This window comes from Triturus cristatus, chromosome 1_2, assembly GCF_964204655.1.
Source record: "Triturus cristatus chromosome 1_2, aTriCri1.1, whole genome shotgun sequence".
NCBI classification, from domain to species: domain Eukaryota; kingdom Metazoa; phylum Chordata; class Amphibia; order Caudata; family Salamandridae; genus Triturus; species Triturus cristatus.
Window position 1 is genome coordinate 581,749,884 of NC_140580.1, and position 25,492 is coordinate 581,775,375.

The 25,492-nt window shown below is 43.7% G+C and overlaps 1 protein-coding gene across 1 annotated transcript in view; it reads right to left on the reverse strand.

Annotated features, from left to right (window-relative positions):
- Positions 1 to 9,457: 9,457 nt before the first annotated feature.
- CYP17A1 (cytochrome P450 family 17 subfamily A member 1) overlaps positions 9,458 to 25,492 on the reverse strand; it is a 282,729-nt gene continuing 266,694 nt past the window's right edge. Inside the window, exon 9 of the mRNA XM_085606579.1 lies at positions 9,458 to 14,074. Within this exon, the coding sequence (XP_085462705.1) occupies positions 13,797 to 14,074 (278 nt within the window). The 3' untranslated portion in view covers positions 9,458 to 13,796. The remainder of the gene's footprint in view (positions 14,075 to 25,492) is intronic.

The window sequence follows — 25,492 nt, forward strand, 5'->3', positions numbered from 1 at the left end:
TCCGGAGGCGGCTGTAGAGTTGGGAATGCGGCTTGTCGGTGTGTTTGACGTAGTTGCCTCTCTCGTCCTTGGAAATCTCAAGGGAGATGCGGTGCAATTCCAAGTGGCTAATGGCTTAGCCCGCGTCGATAAGCTCGACAAGCCCAAAGAGTTGCCTAAAATTATTGCGGAAGCATATAGAACTATTGGCCGCAGTAGTTTAGGGATTAAACCGACTATAGTCATTCCTGACTTAATACAGCAGACTAAGGTGAGTTCGTCTGTCAAAGACGATCATCCAACTTTTCTTAAACAAAATTGGCGAACAAAGAAACAGGGGAAGCAGCACCAGCAACAGGGGTCTCGTCCTGCCTCTCCCGTACAGGCGACTGGTGAACGCACATACGATTTGCGCGATCGCACTAGTATTAGGTCACCTGATAGATTTCAGGTTACTGAACAACGTTCTCCTCGTTCTTCACAGGAAACATCGGCCTCACAATCCGGTGGCGGAGAACGTGGAAAAGGTCGGGGTGCCCAACAAGGGCGTGAGCAACCCCGTCAGACTGACGGTAAAGGCAAGCAGGACGAGTTTGCACGTCAACGTCCCCCGTTTCAGAAGAAGAAGGTTGCTGCGCTAACAGCGAGGTATGCCACAGATAGTGAGAACGCAGCTTCGGAACATGACATGGGCACTAACGCTGCTCGACAGCGCAGCGGAGGTTACAGTAGTGCGGCAAGCACTGCGTCCATTTCTGGATGCGACTGCAACTGACACGTTCATTACTGTAGAAACTGCTGACACTAGTGTGGCTCCCCTTGACAGACTATATGACATAGTCCTATTAATTGAAGGTGACATACAACGTACAATACAAGGGATTTTTGGGGATAATCTGACCTCTTCCTATGACATTCTCTTGGCAGAGGCGGACTGGCCCCCGGCTTTCATTTTAGATGCTCCTAGAGGGGAAGAGGTAATCCTCCCGTCCTTTGCGCACACAGTGCCAAAGGAGCACGCTGAAAGGTTTGCCGAAGAGTGGGCTCAGGTGCTTGCACCGGCTTTGTATCGTACTCAGGTGGCCTGGGATAAATTGTCTCCTAGCCATGAGATTCCCTAACGGTCTATGCCTCAACCACAACCCCAATATCCCATGCGCCACGAAGCTAGATCTCACGTCACGGAAATCCTTGAGCAATTGAATATCAGGGCGTTATTGAAACATGTGTGTCACCAATGAATAATTCTTTATTCACTGTAACGAAGCCTGATGGATCGTACCGCTTAGTTTTGGATTACCGGCATTTGAACTTTCATTGCCGGACGTGTGCGGTACAGAATACCCACAGTTCTGCCCTCGTTGATAGTCTTGTGCGTAAAAGGTTTAAAACCACACTTGACATATCCAATGGCTTTTACAGCCATAACCTGTCCTCTATTAGTAGTCAGTGGACAGCGTTTACTTCTAGCGGCAAGCAAAAACAATTTAAGAGATTGGCATGGGCTATAAAAACAGCCCTGGCGTCTTTGCCGCACGTGTAGTCTTTCTGTTAGAGAGCATTGACCCTGATGCGTACTCGTATGTTGATGATATCTATCTCACGGACGACGAGTTGTGGCCGCATCTGTGTAGCGTTGATCGCATTATTGTTATGTTTGCAGACTTCGGTTACAAATTCAACTTTGCGAAGTCTCACATTGCAGAGTATACAGTGTTGTTTTTGGGCTACGAGCTCAACAATGAGGGTCGAGGATTGGCTCCTCACTTTCTGGAGAAGTGCGCATGTCTGCGTGCTCCTACGACAATGAATAAATTACAGTCTTTGCTGGGCTTTCTGAATTTTGGTCGTACGTACATTCCCGATTATGCCCAGCGTATCAAGCCACTATATGCCTTGGTACAACCTACTTTTTCCAAATCGAGCTGGCTGCCAGAGCATTCAGCTATTTTGCAATCTTTGCAGGCTGATCTTCTTGCTTCGAAATACTACTGACACGCGATAACCACACAAACCTGGTAATAAGAATTGTGCCAGGCGCAGTGGGTTTCACGTACTTATCGTTCAATGAGGGCGACACAGTCCCCATTGCCTACAAATCACACCTGTACACTTCGGCTGAACTGCGCTTTTCCTCAGTCGAAAAAGTTTTGACTGCAGTGCAGATGGCAATTCTTAAAGAACAGGCGCTGTCGCAAGGAAAACGCCTGTTGGTGGTCACACCGTATCCTGCACTAGAGGCAGTGACGAAAGCCAGTGTACCCAATTCAAAAGCTTTGCATCCACGTTGGATACAATGGGCCACTTCTCTGACATCGCCAGATGTCACCTATATCTTTGATGCCTCATTGCAGACGCAGGAGTACTTGCAATATGAATTCGTTCATCAGGCTCCTCTGTCTTTGCGCCCGCTCGAAGATTACCATTGTGTCATTTATACTGATGGTTCGGCGCAACCGGCGACGGAATCGAAGCACGCCTATTCAGCAGCCTGCGCAATTGTAGCGGGTACTTTCGAGAATGGAGAATTCAAGTCTGATGTCGTGCATACGCAGTCATTGGGTGATTGTACCGCACAGTTGGCAGAGCTCCGTGCTCTGGTGCTTGCACTGGAGTTTGCTGATCCTCGAGTTACTACTCTTATAGTGAGTGACTCGTTTTACTGCAGTGTTTCCCAAACTGTGGTCCGGGTACCCCCAGGGGTCCCTGACACATTCCTAGGGGGTCCGCAGGCAGCAGTTTTAAAAGCACTGCAAAGTATCTTGTTTAATTAGCAGTTTTCAAAGAATAATAAAAGTGTCAAGATAACGCCAGAGATTAATGTCCCTGCTGGAGAGAGATGAGAGTTTTGTCCAGTGGCAGCTTTGACTTATCTAATATAGCACAGGTTAATATGTCTACTGCAAAGAACGTGCACCATGCATTTTAAAAAACAGTATTTTATATGCATAGGTCAGTGGATTACTACTTTTGTCAGCGAGATTCTTTTGTTACTGTGCAGTTCATAAGTGACAATCGTAATCTAGCACAGTGACCTATAAACTGTCATCAAACAGCTGCTTGCAAACTGCAAGGTACATGTTAGTGACTTATGTTTTTTCCCAGTCTTTCATTATCCTGATGCTGCTAAAATGTGGGTGGAAATACATTTTTATTGTTAAAGTCAATGGTAACCACTGTGTTATGTTCTGAATTCTGAGTTTGTGCTTCTCCAGACCAAGCACTCTTTAAAAATGCCTACCAGTATGAATGACAAGTGAATTCTACACCTTGTAGTCCCCTTTGCCTTATGTAACATTTTCTATACACTGATTTACACGTATGATTCACTGTCTCTATGTGTGTGATGTAAAGTGCTCTGACATCCTACAATGGGATGAGAAATGCTATGAAAAATGAAATACAGGTGACAGAGGGGCTATGGGGAGATGAGAAGCACTGTTGGAGGGTGATAGTGGGGGAATCATTGAAGACCCCCCAGAAAGATGGTCGTATTCTGTGCATAGTCAGGTCTTCATTTACTATTCTTTAAAAGCTAATACAATTCAATATATAATGATAAATGTGTTGTAGACTGCACCACTGTTTCCTATATGTTTTGGAGGGAGAGCCTCCCAAAGCCCCCTTTGTAGTGGTCAGGCTCACTCACTGCACTTGGTGTGCACCGTATGGGGACTGGTCTGAAATCATTTGCCAGGGCTGCTTTGGATTTCCAGTCTGGCCCTGGCAGGAGCTGGAGCCTTGTACTGCGAAATAAAACCAACCATTGAAAAGTTAGTCACGGAGATGCAGCACCAACCTTCCCATTAACTTTTTCGTTGTCTTGCAAATTCTTTCGATATAAAATACAACAGAAGCGGCGGAGAGTGTCGTTAGCCTCCTTGGCTTAACAACACACTCCGCCACTTCAGAAACGCAGGGCTGCAACATATTTACAAGAATATGGTGCAGCCCTGCGTTTCCCCTGCACTGGTGCTACACTTAATAGGGGAACATTGTTTATGTACAGGAAGGGGTCCCCCTTCCTGCACATAAAAAATCTTGAAATGTCGTTTTGTCACTTCTATGTGTGCTGCTTAATGCAGCACATATGGAAGTTACAAAATGTCATTTTTTTAATAAAGATTGTTGATGTGCAGGAAGGGTCACCTTCCTGAACATAAACAATCCAAGGCGTTTTGCAAAAACGAGGAGAAATTAAGCATTTCTCCTTGTTTCGCCAAGTTAAGACCAGGTTTTCCCTGGTCTTAATTTTGGCGCTGCCTCCCATTTACGCTGCCTTTGTAAATAAGTGGCTTACCGATGCCTTGTAAATAAGGTGAAGCCCCTATCGCCACGGAAACGTCTCAAAAAGGGATGTTCCCATGGTGATAGCGGCTTGTAAATATGCACCTAAAATCATTAGTAATTCGAGTATTTGTTTTGTGTGCACACGTGTGTTAATTTTTTTCGAATTACTGTTTTAATGTCTGAAATTTAAATCCTACAAATTGCTTGGGGGTCCCCGGCTTCCAGTGGTGACTCAGTGGGGGTCCTCAGGAGTCAAAAGTTTGGGAACCACTGTTTTACTGTGTTCAGTCTTTTAACAACAATCTATTCTTTTGGTCTCAAAATGAATATTGTGATTCCAAATGTAGCACAATTAAGTATAAAATGCTTTGGGTTCGAGTGGCAGAACTTAAAGAACATCTGCCTCTCGTGAATGTAATTCACACTCTTGGTCACCAGCGAGTTGGTGTCCACGCTGTCGGCAACAGCTTGGCTGACGCGGCAGCGAAAACAGCAGTGGCGACATATCTAGTAGCAGCAGTTACAAGATCCAAAAGTAAGATCGATGATGACATTTTGGCAGCTATTGTTGCTACAGAGAAAGGAAGTAATTACCCGAGAGGTTTCCCTTCTCGTTACCATTATCACTTAAGTCCTGATAACGTCCCATTAGTGAGAATTAACGACGTTGATGACAGATTGATTCCCAACGCGGACTGCAGACCATCCTTGATAAACGCGGCTCACGAGGGTGTGGCCTCTGCCCATGCCGGCGTTGCAGCAACTGTTACTCTGTTACAACAACGTTACTGGTGGCGCGGATTATATAAACAGGCTCGCACTTATGTTCTTGATTGTGACATTTGCCAGCAGATTAAACCTTCAACTGCTGCGCGCCCACCACAAACTCAGTTGTACATATCTAATAAACCACTTGGGTGTGTTTATCTAGATCACTGCGGTCCTTTCTCCTCTGATACTGCGTATAAGTATATCTTAGTTGCAGTGGATTCGTGCACACGTTTTCTCTGGGTATGGCCACAAAGGAGTGCTGATGCTCGTACTGTCATAAGGGATTTGCGTGTCTTTGTGGGAATGTTTGCGTGTGGTACCTTTCATTCTGATCAGGGCCCTGCGTTCGCCTCTAAGGCGTACAAAGAAGCCATGAAATCCTTGGGGGTCCAAGTCAAATTTTCGTCTCCATACCGACCTGAGGGTAATAGTGTAGTGGAGCGAATGAACCGTGACTTAAAGCAATCCTTGACAGCTAGGGTTTTAGGCACTGGCCGGAACTGGTTTGCCCATCTGTATAACGTTCAACGTGCACTTAATAATCTCCCTAGAAGGTCTCTGGGTGGGCGGACCCCATACATGATGCTCTTTGGCATAAAAATGTTTGTCCCGGACCTTGATGGTCTAGACATGGCAGCGTGTGCCGCACCCTTTGACGTAGATGATCACTGTGCTGTGTTACAGAGTCTACAAGAGACCAGAGACAGTCTCGTGAAGGAACACTTGCCCTCCACATCTGATGCTGCGCTTCAGATTCCGGTAGTCGGCTGGCTACCTCGAGTTGGTGACCTGGTCCGTGAGAAGGTGGAGAACAAGAAGGAGTTTGGCCCCTCTTATCGTGCCCCGGTTCCAGTGCTTGGCGTGCAGGGTACAAGAACAGTCATTTTACCTCCACTTCCTGGTCACAAGGATAACAGGTACATCTCCATTGACAATGTCAAACTACAGCGAGTGGCCGATTCTTTTTAGTATGACTCCAGCGGTCTCTTGCCCTGCGATGCTGAGAAATTCTGTTTTGGCTCTGGCTTCTACCACCATGCCTGATATTGCTATCGAGATGCATACAGTTGCTGATCCTTTGTTGCTACCACCAGCTGATGGTCTACCTGAAGATACTGAGTATGCTTATCCTGCAGAAGTAACATTGCCTGTTTTACAATCAACCACAGTTACCCAGGCACGTTTCTCCTTTGAAACTAACTCTGTGACTTCCAGGGCCCCATCAAAAGTTTCTATTTTTGCTGTTTGGTTTAAAATACATTTTTTGATCCGCCCTTGGACTTACATTTGGCTGATGCTCATATGTATTTTTTTATTTATGTCCATCGGATTCGTGGTGGTATTTTTTCGTCTTGTGAACGGACACTACCTAAAAGAAAGATCGACAATTAGACTAATTGATGGAACTTTGGTCCCCACTCTTCATCACACATCATGAAGAGAGACCAGACTTTTGTGAATATTACTGCCTGGCCTGTGTTAGATGGGATTGCGTGGGATGCTGTTAAATTTCAAATTCATGGACCCACTGAGGTTATTAATGTTCCGAATGTATTCCGTGTTTCTATGGGTGATGTGGTTAAACAAAACATCCGCTCTGATGATTGGGACGTTCAGGCCATAGAAGCACTGTTTTCTGATTTGAAATATTATGCAGCTTTTGATGCTGAAGATTTGTATTTAGATACTGCTAATTACGGGGAGCTGTTTTGTTATCAACATTATGGCAATCATTTCCTACATAAAGCCAATACGTAATTTTGTGAATTATACGCAATGGGAACATTGTCCAACGCCAATGTTAGGCAGCTCCAGCACATTGGTGAACAAATTTGCCTATTTTACTGATTTCAGTGTTTCAAAACCTGCCACCTTTTATTTTAAAATGGCAGCTGAGTCTGCCTCGAAGGTTAGGCTGACACACACTAAATTACTGTTTTCCAATTCCTTTATGGATGATTTAGCGGTCAGGGGTTATGATCTGTGGAAAGAAACTATTGATCTTAAATCTGTTTGGGGTTCTAAACACTGGCAGGTACAAGGAACAGAAGCTTTGCATCGTGCCTGCCTCATCCCGAACCACATATTATTTTTGAATTCAACTATTTTTCAGACCACCTGTTTTGGATTGGCTACTTCTAAGAAGCTGAATTCCCCCTCTATTCCAGATCTGGGTGCTTATCCAAATTGGGATAATCATACAGATCTGTCCCTTGATGCGTTGCAGTCATACATTACTGACACATCATTCAATATTTCCAAATTAAATTCGGAAGGATGGTTGACTTGGCAGACGAGCTCAGATTCCTGTCAACATCGTTTTTTGGGTCTGCAGCCTGGGTATACGCAGGTTCGCGTAGACCCCCGCTTTGAATCTTCTCATTCTGTTACTACCTACTCTGTAGGGAAGTTATGCCAGTCTTGGCTGCAACATTCCACCTTGGCATCTGTTAAAGTTCATTTATCTAAATTACATGACAAAATAGATTTGAATGATTTTGTTAAGGGTCCTGTGGGTGGCAGGTCCAAAAGATGGGTGTATGCTATTTATATCGAGGTTTGAAAGTTATCACAAATTGAAGCTGCTTCCAGATTGAGAGCTATTGATCAAGCCAATATGGAACAAGTGCTAGCTGTTATATATAATAGCATTAACACCCTTTCTTCCAGAATTTACACATTGGATAATATTGTTTCATCTGTTGTTGATATTGTGCAAGATGATATGTCTGTTTTGTATCATGGTCAGAATCAATTGCGTTCTATTATGCAGTTTGCATGGACTTTGCAAATGTTAAAGGCTGGAAAAGTCACCTAGGACTACACAAATGCTTCATCTTTATTCCTTCCTTTTAATCTAACTGCGAAACAACAATTCATGTCCATGAAAGATGCAACATACTCATTACTGCATATTGAAAAGTTAGAACCTTTGTCTTTCTCAGTGGCCGAATTGAACTCAGCTGTGTGGCTTATCCACGGGTTAATCACATTGCCATTTCCTTTGTTTAAATTCAGTTCATGCATGAAACATTATGCCCTGGCCTAGGCAGATATGAACCGTTGGGTACTGCTTTCTTGCATGAAGTATGGTCACTCCCATTTACATACAGGTGCATGAGAGGAGGTAAAGAAGTTTATTTGAAGGGTGAGGAGTGCTCTTCCACACCTGATCACTCTGTAGTCTGTAGGCACATCCAATTGCATGGCGCGTGCAATGTGCAGGCGCCTAATTTAGCATGCGTCCTGAAAGGGATTCCAGTGCCAGCTATTACACCCTCTTTCACGTTGTTAGCTAACGGTAGTTATTTGCTTTTAAATAATGAGGCTTGCTGTGGGATGCTAGTGGGAATTCCTTACATTGTGACTGTATCACAGAGAGTAGTCTGCTGTAAAAATGTCCTTTTCCCACCCCCGCATGGGCGGCTGGATGTATCCATCTGGCCTTTCATTCCAACCTTGAAAGCAGAGTTCAACAAGATGAGCAGAATAAGGGCTCTATTGTCTCAAAAAGAAGTCGCTCTGACTTCGTCCCGTGAAACATTTGTCCTTCACGTAGCCAACACCTGTACCGAGGTGCAGGCGCTTTTAAATACTGATCTCCCACTTCATCATGGTGCCCTGATTCAAACTATATTTAACGCCTCCTCAACAACTGGCTTGGCGCATTTTTTCAAAATTGTGTGCTCCGGCCTCGTGACCTCCTTCCACACTATTTTTGGTGTGATACCGGCCTTTTTTCATTCTATTTTTTCCAGCATCTTTGGAGGGCTCCCATTGATTCTCGCCCTCGCGGCTGGCATGCTGCTGTTGGTCTGCGTACTGCGCAATGGCTGTACAATTTGTGTCACGCGACAGCCTGTCCCGGCTGCTCCATCTTCGTAACCGGATGCTTGAATATTATGGAACTTTACCACTGGCTACCCCGAGCATAGCCTATGGATTATCCTTCCGGTTTGCCTACTTTACATGCGAACAACCTGTTTTTCATTGCCTAGATTGTCCTTTCAAATGGGCTCTGGATTTGTGCTTGTCAAACTCGGTGTCTGCTGCCCCGGATTATGATCGACTGATGAGTCCATTAGTGGCTCATGAGTTGGACTGTTCTGGTGTTAGGATTATGGCCTGTGGAGCGGCACATGGAGTCCTAGGGAATTGGGACATCGGAACGGCAGCGTATGACTTCTTGGCAAGAAGTTATCTTGAAGAACACGCCAGTTGTCCTCTGATTGTGCTCAAGACCCCTGTTGTCGAGGAACATGTATGTTCGTTTACCTTATTAGACTGGATGGCGGACACTTTTGCAACTCGTTCCAATGACTTCCTCTTGGAAGCTGTCGCTATGTACTGTGCTTACACATTGATGGATTAACTTGAATAGCGTCCAGCTTCCCTTGCACAGACCACACGCTTTTTTGTGTGTTCCAACATCTGGGCTCGTTGAGCCTTTGCATGATGTATTGACTTACCATTTTCTTTTTTTTCCCTTCATTTTGTTTTTTTTTACGGTTTTTACGAACTTTCACTCCTCTTTATTTGGATTTCCAATACATGCACTTGGTTCCGCTCTGTCGAACTTGAACTTTGCGTTCCTTTTTGTATCCCTATTTGTTCGTGGTCCGATCAAGGGGGGGTGTAGTGAAGGCCGCAATTTAGATGCATACATTGTTATGTTAGCATAAGCGCGTTAGATGTTAGAAAAGCCATCTTGCCACTTTTGCTGCTTTTGCACACGACACTGCAGAGACATGTTATTTTTTGAAAAATGCTTGCTAGCCTTTTCTTCACGTGGGAACGGTCTGTTGTTCGCATCCCTGGACGTGCGCTACGACCTTGGTCTGAACATTGTGTGCAAAACACTCTGAGCCGCCAGACAATGTATGTTTTTGAGTTCAGGTTGATCGGCCCACTCTCTAGCCATAATACGCACACAGCTACAAATACCTGGGTGTCGAGAGCCTTTAATATTACTGTTTGCATGCATTAGAAACACATTCTGGAGAAGAACATTTCCAGGCGCAGAGCAAAGCTGATCCTGTGATGTGATTCACCTAAGCTGATCTTTACGGTATGGGGTTCCCCATTCAAGCCTAGAGACCTTCTATTAGTATAATAATACTAGCCTACTAGCGAAGGGAAGGTGGCTGTATTCCACTGTCATTTGTAATATGATTTCTCCCTTCATTTTCTATGGTATTGTAACAATGCTGATGGTTTTAATTTTAATCATTTGTCTGCTTATGTTAGCCAAAGTACTGCATCTGAGGACACGTAGTTTATAAAATAAACCTTTTAAACTTTACCGTGTCTCTGATTACTCTTGTTGTGGACTGATATGAGAATAATAGCGAACAGGTATTTCTGATTCCCACCATTCCCGAGAGTACTCTAAGTCGCTTGTTCTGGGTTGTCTATACATTGGGACCTCCGAGAGAATACGGATAACGAATGGGACACTGATGCTGGTCGGATAGGGGTTCTGGGTACTGAGGTGAGTTTTTGGTACACCGCAATTCACTGAGGTCCTGGTTTCCTGCGCATAGTTCTGTCCATGAGCAGAATTCCTGCAACAGTACACTCCGTCCAAGGCTAGGAACATTGAGCACAATATTCTTGTTTTTGGTTGTCTGACTGGAGACAACTCTGAGTCGCAAAGACAAACAAACACATCAGCACTGTACCTCTGACACAGTGCAATTGCAACAATGGTTTTATTATATAAACCTTCTCTGAGCTTTAGGCGCCAGAGGAGCACTTATATGGATTATCGTGGATGATATGACTAAAATGCAGCCCTGCTGATTCAAATCTATCCTGCAAAGGATGGCGGCCTGTTCTACACGAGACTGGCTTCCTGATACATCATAAACAGGTATGGGGAGTTTGGTTGTCCCAAGAGATCTGGCAGAGGGTACTATCACTATGCTCTCGATAGTGCAGGTAGGATTAGGGTAAGAGTTTTCATATAGGCGTTATCATAAATATCATATAACCATGCAATATTGTCATAATGGTTAAAGTATTCATCTTCTTCACCATTCTTGTACAATACTTTTTTTCCTCCAGATCATGTTTTATACACAAGAATTCAATGGCTTCAATAAATGTTTGAAAAGCCAATTCGTACATTTCATGTGTCTCCCTCTGGGCATGCCTGAGTAACCACGAAAAGGTGGATCTGTTTCCCCAATTTGCTTAGGTAATCAGAGTGGTTATGGTCTGAGGTTGCAGACACTATCTAGCATTCTGTCATAGTTAGGGGTCTGGATGGGGCACTCTAAGCTAGCCAGGGATTGAGGGCAACATACTATGATGGTATGGATGAGCTCAGTCATCCTATTCTGACGTTTGTTGTATGGATACACAGTTCTACTTAATTCGTAGGAACCTGTATGACAGTATCTAAACATAAGTCAGAGGGGCTTCACACTAGGACTATCAGGTTATGTTGTGTGTAGATTTAGATTCCGTATATAGGTTTTCCGATTTATGCCCTTATATAGGTACAATTCATATTGCCCTTATTTAGGCATAGAAGATCCAGCCCTTATTTAGGCATTGTCCATGCTAACCAAATACAGGCATGGTCTCCTACATCCGTCCATACACGTCGCAATGAGTTCCTGGAAAACCAGACTCTTTTAAGCCTTTAGGAATTTCCCTTGCTTGGATAATGATTTCTCCAAGAACTCATTTATTATGCATGAACATCTATTCCTTAGGGGCTCATTCATGACGTTCCGATGCCCGACTTTATGTCAATACAGGCATTCCTAAACACCTTCAAGGTATAAATACACCTGCTCTTGCCCTGGCAAACGGCAGGTACGGTCCAGTTCGACTGCCTACTTGCGGTTCGCCACGGCAAGTTCGGAAGGAGATCGAGTTCCCGCCTGATGTACTGACCAGACGCTGTCATCCTCCTTACAGAGAATCCAGCTCCAGTGTTTCTGACTCACCTAGGTGGGTGTTAGATATCGAGTCCCGGAAAGAGATTCCAACCTCGCACATTCTAAGGTATGGAGCAGACTAGAACTTAGAGAAACTTTTGGCAACTCTTGGCAAAACTAAACTATAGCTAGCTATACTTTAGAAAACAGGACCTACTTCTTACCTAATACTACACTTAGGTTAGGTACACTGGGGTAGAACTATTTAGAAGCATCAGATGAGTATTCACATTTTAGCCTGTGTTATTTATGTATGTATTTTATGAATATATGCCATAGCTACAAACCATGCTATTGCAATATTATTTTATCTTACTGCTGACCCTGTACATATTGTACTTCGCATCCTGTCTTACGATTGTAGCAGTTCATATCTCTTGCATGAGAAATAAGACTGTTCAATAAACCCTTTTTTATTGAAACGCCTGTCTCTCTATTTCTGTGCAACTCTGTAGAAACAAAGCATGCACGATTGACTGAGTGAAACTGTTATCTGTTTTTTCCACGGTTCTGAGATTGTTCCGACTCTAAGGGAAACAAAGTTGTCATGTTTATGCGGTTGTCAGAAACTAATCCCTTCTTATTTATTCGAGAAGTTTCTAGTGACCTCTGAGTTAGCTGGCACACACAAGTAATTAAGTTTAATGTACTCGATAGAGACATACTGACCTCAGTCCTATTTCAAAACTATAGTGTATATTATTCCAATGTGCAGAGCCTATCAGGGATATAGGAACTATACTACAGTTAGAGGTCACACCAGTTTACAGCACTAATCAGTGTCGGCCAGAGGCGGCTGCGGGAGAGATGCAGAGAAGTAGCCTTTAGCATTGCACTGCTTATATTGTCAGGGCAAAAAGCTGTGAAACAGAATAGCTAAAATGCTTTTTTTTACCAAGAGAGGATATGCTATTCAATCCATTTTAAAACAACAAACTTTTGCCTCTGCTAAAATTTGGCATAGAGCTTAGAAGTAGATATAGGGTCTTAAGATGTTGTTAGTATGTTAGGAACTTGCTAACCATGTTAGGAATGGTCATATTGTTTTCACTGGCCATGTCATACATTGCTGCATTTATTTTCTCATTCTCTGTGGTTACCGTTCATATTTTATGAGCTAGTCTTCGGTTTTAGAAGTAAAACATTTTTCAAATACATCCCCAGCTTCTTAGTGCTATTTTGAGTGTGTTATGAAAGAGGGCATGGAGATCCACTGTGACCTGAACTCATATAGTGGGACTGATCAAGACTAAAAAATACCTTCTACACAAGACTGCTCAGTGGATTTTGTGCAGGTTGCGGTCCAACTAGATTTCTAATTCACATTGGTGCATTGAACTAAGCCCTTGCACCATGGGTTTAGAAATCTTAATCATTGTGCCTCTGAGTGTGGGGATGGGGTCCAGATCATGACAAGTCCTTGTGCCAGGGGGTTAGACCACCTACCCCAGTGGCCCTAGGGGGCCCCTAAGATTTTTTCAAAGGCAGCCACTCAGCAAACTTTCATTGTCTAAATATGGGCATGGCAGTGTAGCCAGGATGACGGAAGTATTTAACTCTGCCATCCTGATGGACCGTGGGCCACCCGCTATAATCTAAATGAGGACCCAAGTTGGTTTAAGCTTCAATGTAGTCATTTCTTTTACCAGCACAAAGGGCTTATCTTATGATAACTGCAATGTTGTCATTTAGGATATCAACAAAGATCTTCAGCTGGTGACAACTGCAATGTGTCCAGTTAGTGAAATCGCCTCGATTCACAGTAGCCAAATACATTTACTATAAAACAGACCTTTGGTAACAGTTTTAACTGTGAATCTCAATGTCCTTCCATACTTCTCTTAATCTTGCTTTCACTTTAAATTCTTTTACTTGTAGAACAACCCCAAATTTTCCCTCCAGATCAGGCAGTGTGTGGCCTTCGGGTACCCCCAGAGTAAATCTTTGGAATATCCAAGAAAGGAAGAGAAAAAGCTCCATTTTGGCAAGTGTTTCTCCAAGGCAGACACGTATCCCAGCTCCAAACGGCAGGTAGCTTGGTGACGGAGTATGGACCAGTTTTCCATTATCATCTAAAAAGCGACCTGTAGATGTATTAAAAAAAACAGAAGTAAAGCAACACAGTGTTGAAAGAACTGCAGATAAGAACAAAAGCCCACAGGGAAGCAAAATCTCAAGAGAATAATTTACACAAATGTACAGTAAAATGTAAAATTGTTAATTGAAATGCATTAACAAAACAATTTGTTAACTTATCAACAAAGAGGGAAAATCTTAGCTCGCAAGGGCAGACATGAGATGCAGGATCCAGTTTTCTAGAACAGAAAATTACACCTTTGTGTACTACTGTTTCGGATCAAAGGTTTCTCGCTAGAAATCAGAGCAATGTTATTTGAGACTATGATGGATGAGGATGAAACTTATCTGGTGGCTCATATACTAAAGCTTTTATGCAAGGCTCAGCGGTCAGAGAAGAGCTGGGCTAAGAGTGGGACAAAAAGAAGAACTATCATATCTGCGCCATGCTGCTTAACTAGCTGAAACAAAGGAAGCATGATAAGTCTCCTTTCACCAAATTGTCTCTTTTATTACCCTGAACTGTCATTCCTAACTAATAATAAAAACTGAAATTGTCTGAGATGAAAAGTAAAAGTAAGCTCAGAAGAGTATGATTGTCTAGCATCTAAGAGAAGTATTGCTTGCATGGAGGTGTGAGCACAGAAGAGTAACATTGGGCAGGCTGATATGCTTTTGGGCTGTGTGAGCAAATGACGTTTAAGCAGTATCGCCCCCACTTTTTGCTAGATTTAACACTGTTTTACTGACTCTGAAACCTGGGCCGCTGACATCCAGCGCCCAGTGTACGTGCTCTGACCTGATCATATTTAGCTTATCAAGAATTCCCTAGTTGATGGTACCCACTGTACCTGGGCCTGTAAGTTAAATGTCACTAGTGGACAGCTTCACCTATTGCGCCACTCCTATAGTGACAAAGTGAAAACATGACTCTAGGCTTGTCACTTAAGTCTAGTATGCATAGTTTTAAAACTGCAAATTCGACCTAGCCAAATAAACCCTTTGTCAGGCCTCAACCCTCCTTTTTAATACCTATAAGTAACTGATAAGGAGGGTTCTAAGTGCCAATAGGGAAGAGTGCATAATATTAAAAAAGTAGGACATGTGTATTTAAGTTTTACCTGCACAGACAGTGAAACATCTCCAAAGTTGTTTTTCACCGTGGGAAGTCTGGTTCCCCCCATAAAAAAGCAACAGGTTACATTTTAACACGTTATAATGTATAACTTCAGTTTGGGAGTAGGTAAACCATTTTTCAAGGACTCAAATTAATAGTAATAAAAATCCAAACTGGTGGTAAAGTCTGATTTAAAATTACTATTTTGAAAATGCCACTTTTATAAAGTTGGCATTTTTCTGCCTAAAGGCTCTAGTAGCCTTTTCAGAGATAATCCCAGCTGTTGACTGGCCGCCTGCTGGGAGGTATAAATTGCTCTCATTAAAGGGAACAAATGGACCTTGGCTGGGAGGAAGTGTGATCTACTCCTAGGAGGATGGCCTGGGGGAAATGCCCACAACCTGTACCAGCTTCAAAGGGGAACTTCTGTCACACGCAGACATAACATACACCTAGGCCTGCACCTGACATTGTCTAAGTAGCCAGGGTAGCACCACTGCAAGTGGGGCAAACCCTATCTTATAACTGGTTTTGCAGAGGGAGTTACTTAGTTACCTAGACACACCTCAGGGGTGTGCCCATAGCTCTGACACAAGGAAGGAATATTCAGACATCTTGGATTTGGGCAGAGAGATGCACTGTGGGAATGTTAAGTGCCAAGCTCCAGGAAGGATGAAGAGTGGGTAGAGTTGCCTGTGCTAATTTTACTCGTGTTGATCATGGAGCCTCCCCCACCCAACAGCAAGTGCCAGGAATAAAAGTGGCACGCCGGACTACCTTCTTCAGAACACTTCTGGATCTTTGTAAAAACAGAAGAAGGCCTACACCTGCTGAACGAAAGGACTAAAACAAAGAAGGAGGACTGAGACAGTTGTTTTACCCCTAAGAACTGGACCTGCTCCCAGAACAAGAAGCTTCTAAAATAAGGAAAGCCCAGCTGACAAGTGTGGAACCTCCTGGTGGCTTCTGTGAGATTGAGTCCTAACTCACCAAATGGTGCATAAAAGGTCGTAGACCCTTGGATGGTGTAAGAGTGTACTCTCACCCCCTCAAGACTGCAACAGTGGACACTTAGAAACATTTTCTGAACTTTTACATAAATGAACCACAGGCTATCACAGTACAGCTGTCCATCCTTAGCCACTGTTGTTATATCGACGGTTGGATTTATCTTCTTGGTTTGCTATGCTGAAAGAAGCTCAACTTCCAGAAAAGCTTTAAGTGCCACAATTAAGTATTTATCCGGGACCACTGCTGAGCAGAACCCTGCTGCCATCGAGACCTCCATTAGAGTCAGATGGCAGCCCACCTCGCCACTTAGAAAAATCCTCCAGAAATAAGACTAGATCAGAAAGTAAACTTTTCATTGGGACGAACGTGGTCCCTGTATCTAACCCACACTCTATTGCGATCAGCCTTAACCTTTGACTTTGACCCAGTCTAGTATGAACAGATATCTGCAGTTGTCGCTTTGAGTTTTTTGGTACTAGTAAACAAGAACATTCCTAAAATCATACCTTTGGTTCACCGATCCAATTTTTGTCGTTTTTGCCATTTTGGAGTCTATTGCTGAGTAAATGTTCAAAACTGGGCATCTAGTTGGCAGAGATTTGTACCCTGTCCAAGTAGAGACCACAATCCTAGACAGGGTATGCCAGATACAGACTTTAAATTAACCCGAGCTCACCCTCTGGTAGCTTGGCACAGAGCAGGCAGGCGTAAGTTAGGAGGCAATGTGTAAAGTATTTGTGCAACACACAAACACACAGAAATACAATGAAAAACACCACAAAAGGACTCCACATAGGTTTAGAAAAATAGAAAATATTTACCTGAGTAAAACAAGACCATAACAACAATAATCCAATAAGTAGAAGAAGAGATATACATTTTTAAAGAATAACCCAAACATAGTGCTTAGCAGTCACTAGCTGTCAAAAGGTTACTTGCGGTCACAAGGGAACGGTACAAATCCAAAGTTCAGACCAACTGCAATGGAGGGCAGGCCGGCTATAGGACCCAGACATGTCCTACTGAAGAAATACCTTGACTGGAGCAAGTGTCAATGTCAAGAGCCTACTGCGTAGTCGTGGAGCTGCGCAAAGGGGTCCCACGTCGTCTCGTCATTGAACTCCGTTGAAGTAAATGCTATACGTAGTCGGTGAGAGCGCAGGCTGTGGATCCGCTGTTGTCGAGCAGCTTTTGCGTCGGCTTCGAGGGGCGTTGCAGGGGAACCTCTGAAGCAGTCAGGGTGATGCGTTGGTTTTTGCAGAAATCAGCTGCAGAACCCACTTCTAAGGAAACAGGACTGGAAGGGGCACTTCCGGCAAGAGAAGCACTCACAGAGGGCAGAGACCAGCAGCACTAGAAGGATTAGCAGGAAGTCGTTTTGGTCCCAGAGACTTCATAAAACAGGAGGTAAGCCAGCATGCACTTGGAGTCACTCTTGGTGCAAGTAAGATGGGCCCAGTCCTTGTCCTCAGCAGGGCAGAGATCAGCAGACAACAGGACAGCTCAGCAAGGCAAAGAAATAGTTCTTCAGAACAGTCAGCCAGGCAAAGTGAAAATCCTTACAGCACAGGAGTATTTACTCCTGCAGAGTTCTTCTCAGGTCCAGATGTGTACTCATTTGGTAGGGTCAGAGCCCTAGTACTTATACCCAAACGTGCCTTTGATATAGGGAGTGACTTCAAAGGAGCTCAATGAAGTGCACAAGGATCACTTCCAATCCAGTCCTGTCTGCCAGGCTATCTGTGGGGAGTAAATCAGTGCTTTGTGTGTGGACAAGACACTACCTATTGAAGTGTAAGTGTCGGCCCCTCCCATTCCTCCCTGCCCAGGAAGACCCACCAGAATTCAGATGGATGGTCATGAGTGCTCATAATGTAGACGAGTCTCGCCTTCCTGTGTTTGTGGCTGTCTAGAGCGAATGCACAGTCAAAGTGAAGCTGTCACCCAGTCCAGACGTGTATTGGAGACAGGCTGCAGGCACACAGAGCACAGTTAAGAGCAGAGAAATGTCCACATTCTAAAAGTGGCATTTCCAAAATAGTAATGTCAAATCCAACTTTGCCACGAAAGAGGATTTATTATTATGATTCCAAAGATATGAAACATGATTTAGCTACTCTTTTCTAATCAGGACTTACAGCTTAAGAGTGTTATATGGAATTCCCAATACTAGCCTATGATAGGAGTTGGCCTCACAGTAATGAAAAACTTATTTAGCAGTTTATCACTACCAGGACATGTAAAACTTAAAAGTACATGTCCTACCCTTTAGGTACACAGCACCTTGCCCATAGGACTACCTGGGACCTACCTTAGGAGTGACCTTTGTGTAATAAAAAGGGAGTTTAAGGCTTAGCACGTGGTTTTAAATGCCAAGTTGAAGTGGCCATACACTGCACACACAGGCCTTGCAATGGTATGCCTGAGACTGGTTTGAAAGGCCCCTTGAGTGGGTGACACAATCAGTGCTGCAGGACAATTAGTAGCATTTAGATTACAGGCCCTGGATAAATGGCATACCACTTTACAAGGGACTTATAAGTAAATAAAAATGTCAATCAGGTATATACCTATATCACTATGTTTTAAGGGAGAAGCACATGCACTTTATCACTGGTCAGCAGTGGTAAAGTGCTCAGAGTCCTCAGGCAAACAGAAAGATGCAGCAAAAAGTGGAGATAAGCAGGCAAAAAGTGGGGGGAGACCACCCTAAGGATGACAGGTCTAAAAGTAAAATGTATATTATTTTTATAAATTGGGGTGGGATTTTTACTGTCATGCTTTCTACTTACTAACTCTTTTAGTACTAGTGAATGCTTTACACTTGTTTCGTTTGAGTTAAGCCTTACTGCATTGTGCTACAGCTACTCAGGACTGAGCTAACCTTTAAATGAAAGTAACTTAACTGGACATGATACAAAATAGTGACATTATTAATGTGCCTCATAACCACCCCAACTAATAATCCACTTTCCCACAGGTTGTCAGACCAGCAACCTAACAAGTGCTTTGTCTCTCATCATTTGGGAACATGAGAGGGGCAGTTGTATGACACTATATCGAGCACAAATATATTGTGGTAATAACATAAATCACTACATATATTGGTCGGATAAGAATGCCCTTCCTAGCGAGGCATTCTTATCCGAACAATGTATGTATGTATGTATGTATGTATCTATATATATATTCACTGAAAAAACCATAGGTTTCAGGCACGTTAGTTAGGAATTAGCATTTAAAAAACCTTAAAAATTCACTGAAAAAAACATAGGTTTCAGGGGCGTTATAGTTAGCTGGACTTTTCACTCGTACAAAACCATTGAAATTCCCTCGTTATAGTCTCCAGTAGGTAGCTATAGTTAGGAGTTATTATCCATAGGAAATCTGCAACATTCTATTTAGAATAACTTTGGCGCCGGTTGACGAATCTTCGCGAAATTTTCAAAACTCGTGGCCTGCTCCGGTCCGCTCCTATCCTGAAAGTTTCGGGGTGATTCGTCAAGCGGGGGCTGAGAAAAAAGGGCGGTCCCAAAACGTGTTTTCCCCATGCAATTTTCCATAGGGACCTTTAGTCACAGCTACAGCCCGAACTGCTGAACGGAATTACACCAAATTTGGCAGAAAGGTAGACCTTGGTTCAGAGTCGTGCCTTTTGCTTAAATGGTGTAAATATGTTCAGTAGTTCCTGAGAAAATCAAAAGTAAAATCACATATATATCTGGGCGGAGCCTAACCACACATCTCATCATGAGATCTGATTGGCTGTCAGCACTTCCTCCAAGAAGTGTTGGCAGCCATCTTGGGACCAATATACATGATAGCACCTCATTAAAAAGCATTGCAGTTAATAGAAGGTTTTAAGACTTTAGTTACATTATAAACCGTTTGTTGATGGTACCATACTCATTTTAGGAATTGTGGTATGTTCTAAGGTGATTTTACCATGTGAAAAAGCCTTCTGCTGGGATATCATGAATCATGTTTGAGAGAAAACTATTTTCTCATGCTTTTCCCACAGAGGTTTGGAAGGTGATCTATAAGCTAAACCGAGAGCATAGTTTCTGTAAATTCACATTATCTTTCTCAGTCATGTGAGAATGAAGTCTGACATTCTCAGTAAAACATGTACATCCAGCAAGGGCAGAGACTGTCAGTTGATTCCTTTGTGTTCTACTGCAGCTTCCCAGAGGTTTCCAAAGAACAACTAGAGCGCCAACAGTCTTACTAATGACAAAAGTATGGCACACCTGAAGCCATCTTGATTGGAATAAAGTGGTAACACTTAAAACATTTAATTTAAAAAGGAACACAATGAGGGGGTTCATTTTGCCATAGAAATTATGAATAGTGCTGCAGATAGAAAAATTAGGAGCAAAACCAAAGGAAATGATGGACGGAGTGTTGAACATTCTTTAGCCCACTCTGCCACCCCAGTTCAGACATGACCATATGCAAATCAGTCTGACCCTGTGCCAGAAACCGGTCCTAAGAAGCTTGTTTCCGGTCCAGGGAAGACATGGCTTGGCAGTTCGGGCTGGACTGTTCCCATGAGGCACAGGGTCAGACTGATTTGCATATGGCCATGTCTGAACTGGGGTGGCAGAGTGGGCTAAAGAACGGTGATGGATTAAACCCAGATCAGTTGACTGGGGGTGAGTGTTTGCAATGTTCAACACTCAGTCCATCATTTCCTTTGGTTTTTGCTTTGTTCGCCATAAGTTGGCAGGGTATGCTCAGACGTGAGTCCCTTGCTCACTTTGCCACTGGATTCAAGCAAGCCTGGCTGAAGACGGCTGAAATGCCAGAAACCGGTCCAAGGAAGCTTGTTTCCGGTCCAGGGAAGACATGGCTTGGCAGTTCGGGCTGGACTGTTCCCATGAGGCACAGGTTCAGACTGATTTGCATATGGCCATGTCTGAACTGGGGTGGCAGAGTGGGCTAAAGAACGGTGATGGATTAAACCCAGATCAGTTGACTGGGGGTGAGTGTTTGCAATGTTCAACACTCAGTCCATCATTTCCTTTGGTTTTTGCTTTGTTCGCCATAAGTTGGCAGGGTATGCTCAGACGTGAGTCCCTTGCTCACTTTGCCACTGGATTCAAGCAAGCCTGGCTGAAGACGGCTGAAATGCCAGAAACCGGTCCAAGGAAGCTTGTTTCCGGTCCAGGGAAGACATGGCTTGGCAGTTCGGGCTGGACTGTTCCCATGAGGCACAGGTTCAGACTGATTTGCATATGGCCATGTCTGAACTGGGGTGGCAGAGTGGGCTAAAGAATGGTGATGGATTAAACCCATATCAGTTGACTGGGGGTGAGTGCTTGCAATGTTCAACACTCCGTCTATCATTTCCTTTGGTTTTTGCTTTGCTCGCCATAAGTTGGCAGGGTATGCTCAGCCGTGAGTCCCTTGCTCACTTTGCCACTGGATTCAAGAAAGCCTGGCTGAAGACGGCTGAAATGCCAGAAACCGGTCCTAGGAAACTTGTTTCCGGTCCAGGGAAGACATGGCTTGACAGTTCGGGCTGGACTGTTCCCATGAGGCACAGGGTCAGACTGATTTGCATATGGCCATGTCTGAACTGGGGTGGCAGAGTGGGCTAAAGAACGGTGATGGATTAAACCCAGATCATTTGACTGAGGGTGAGTGCTTGCAATGTTCAACACTCCGTCCATCTTTTCCTTTGGTTTTTGCTTTGTTCGCCATAAGTTGGCAGGGTATGCTCAGACGTGAGTCCCTTGCTCACTTTGCCACTGGATTCAAGCAAGCCTGGCTGAAGATGGCTGAAATGCCAGAAACCGGTCCTAGGAAGCTTGTTTCCGGTCCAGGGAAGACATGGCTTGGCAGTTCGGGCTGGACTGTTCCCATGAGGCACAGGGTCAGACTGATTTGCATATGGCCATGTCTGAACTGGGGTGGCAGAGTGGGCTAAAGAACGGTGATGGATTAAACCCAGATCAGTTGACTGGGGGTGAGTGCTTGTAATGTTCAACACTCCGTCCATCATTTCCTTTGGTTTTTGATAGAAAAGTTAGGGCACATTTTGACTTCTCAAATCCTCTTCTATTTCATTAAAAAAATTCTGACATGCAAACTGAAACATGCACTTTGAATACCAGCAGCAGACTTCCCTGGTGAGCAGTAGCTTTACTACAGTGATCTAATGAGCAACTAGAGTGCTACCATGCAGAATTTATGGCAAATGTTTGACACATCTGAATGCCTTCTTGATGGAACCAAAGTAAATAAGCATTGAAAATGCAATAAGTCTCGCCCTCGTTTAAGTTAAAGCAATTCTGTTTGTAATTAGGTGGCTTTTTAGCTTTGCTTGTATTAGTGTTTTTCAAACTTTCATGTACATAACATGCATATGTATATGTATGCATGCATTTTTATTTGTATTTATATAGATATGCAGATTATATATATGTTTATATATGTATATATATACACACATACATATATATAAATGCATATGCATATATATATATCTGCATATGTGTGCATGTCGAGAGGTAGAGGTGTAGAGGTAGAGAGTAGTAGAGAGAGAGGTAGAGAGTCGAGAGTGAGTAATAGAGAGTAGAGACTAAGTAGTAGAGAGTAGTAGAGAGAGTAGCAGAGAGTGAGTAGTAGAGAGTAGTAGAGTGAGTAGTAGAGAGTGAGTAGTAGAGAGTGAGTAGTAGAGAGTGAGTAGTAGAGAGTGAGTAGTAGAGAGTAGTCGAGAGTGAGTAGTAGAGAGTGAGTAGTAGAGAGTGAGTAGTAGAGAATAGTAGAGAGTGAGTAGCAGAGAGAGAGTATTAGAGAGTAGTAGAGAGAGAGTAGCAGAGAGTAGTAGAGAGAGAGTAGTAGAGAGTGAGTGTTATAGAGTAGTAGAGAGAGAGTAGTAGAGTGAGTAGTAGAGAGTGAGTAGTAGAGAGTATTAGAGACAGAGTAGTAGAGAGTGGGTAGTAGAGAGTAGTAGAGAGTGAGTAGTAGAGAGTAGTAGAGAGTGAGTTTTAGAGAGTGAGTATTAGAGTAGTAGAGAGTATTAGAGAGTGAGTAGTAGAATGAGTGGTAGAGAGTAGTAGAGAGTGAGTAGTAGAGTGAGTACTAGAGAGTGAATAGTAGAGAGCAAGTAGTAGAGAGTGTGTAGTAGAGTAGTAGAGTAGTAGAGAGTGAGTAGTAGAGAGAGTAGTAGAGAGTGAGAAGTAGAGAGAGTGAGAGAGAGTAGTAGGGTAGTAGAGAGTGAGTAGATGAGTGAGTAGTAGAGAGTAGTTGAGAGTGAGTAGTAGAGAGTGAGTAGTAGAGAGAGAGTGGTAGAGAGAGAGTGGTAGAGTGAGTAGTAGAGAGTAGTAGAGTGAGTAGTAGAGAGTGAGTAGTAGGGAGAGAGTAGTAGAGAGTGAGTAGTCTGTCTAGAGCAGCTCTGCTGACCTGGTTCTATGGCTCTAAAGCAGCTCTGCTGACCTGGTTCTCTGGCTCTAGAGCAGCTCTTCTGACCTGGTTCTCTGGCTCTAAAGCAGCTCTGCTGACCTGGTTCTCTCCCTCTAAAGCAGCTCTGCTGACCTGGTTTCTCTGGCTCTAGAGCAGCTCTGCTGACTTGGTTCTCTGGCTCTAAAGCAGCTCTGCTGACCTGGTTCTCTCCCTCTAAAGCAGCTCTGCTGACCTGGTTCTCTGCCTCCAGAGCAGCTCTGCTGACCTGGTTTTCTGGCTCTAAAGCAGCTCTGCTGACCTGGTTCTATGGCTCTAAAGCAGCTCTACTGACCTGGTTCTCTGGCTCTAGAGCAGCTCTGCTGACCTGGTTCTCTGGCTCTAAAGCAGCTCTGCTGACCTGGTTCTCTCCCTCTAAAGAGCTCTGCTGACCTGGTTCTATGGCTCTAAAGCAGTTCAGCTGACCTGGTTCTCTGGCTCTAGAGCAGCTCTGCTGACCTGGTTCGCTGGCTCTAAAGCAGTTCTGCTGACCTGGTTCTCTCCCTCTAAAGCAGCTCTGCTGACCTGGTTTCTCTGGCTCTACAGCAGCTCTGCTGACCTGGTTCTCGGCCTCTAGAGCAGCTCTGCTGACCTGGGTCTTTGGCTCTAGAGCAGCTCTGCTGACCTTGGTCTCTGGTTCTAGAGCAGCTCTGCTGACCTGCTTCTTAGGCTCTAGAGCAGCTCTGCTGACCTGGTTCTCTGGCTCTACAATGGCTCTGCTGACCTGGTTTCTCTGGCTCTACAGCAGCTCTGCTGACCTGGTTCTCTGCACTCACGATGCACGCACCCGACTTCGCGAAAATATATTTTAAAATAATATAAGTTTATTATAAGTACAAATATATTATTTTTATGAATATCTTAGATCAGTGTTTCCCAAACTGTGGTCCGGGGACCCCCAGGGGTCCCTGACACATTCCTAGGGGGTCCGCAGGCAGCAGTTTTAAAAGCACTGCAAAGTATCTTGTTTAATTAGCAGTTTTCAAAGAATAATAAAAGTGTCAAGATAACGCCAGAGATTAATGTCCCTGCTGGAGAGAGATGAGAGTTTTGTCCAGTGGCAGCTTTGACTTATCTAATATAGCACAGGTTAATATGTCTACTGCAAAGAACGTGCACCATGCATTTTAAGAAACAGTATTTTATATGCATAGGTCAGTGGGTTACTACTTTTGTCAGCGAGATTCTTTTGTTACTGTGCAGTTCATAAGTGACAATCGTAATCTAGCACAGTGACCTATAAACTGTCATCAAACAGCTGCTTGCAAACTGCAAGGTACAAGTTAGTGACTTATGTTTTTTCCCAGTCTTTCATTATCCTGATGCTGCTAAAATGTGGGTGGAAATACATTTTTATTGTTAAAGTCAATGCTAACCACTGTGTTATGTTCTGAATCCTGAGTTTGTGCTTCTCCAGACCAAGCACTCTTTAAAAATGCCTACCAGTATGAATGACAAGTGAATTCTACACCTTGTAGTCCCCTTTGCCTTATGTAACATTTTCTATACACTGATTTACACGTATGATTCACTGTCTCTATGTGTGTGATGTAAAGTGCTCTGACATCCTACAATGGGATGAGAAATGCTATAAAAAATGAAATACAGGTGACAGAGGGGCTATGGGGAGATGAGAAGCACTGTTGGAGGGTGATAGTGGGGGAATCATTGAAGACCCCCCAGAAAGATGGTCGTATTCTGTGCATAGTCAGGTCTTCATTTACTATTCTTTAAAAGCTAATACAATTCAATATATAATGATAAATGTGTTGTAGACTGCACCACTGTTTCCTATATGTTTTGGAGGGAGAGCCTCCCAAAGCCCCCTTTGTAGTGGTCAGGCTCACTCACT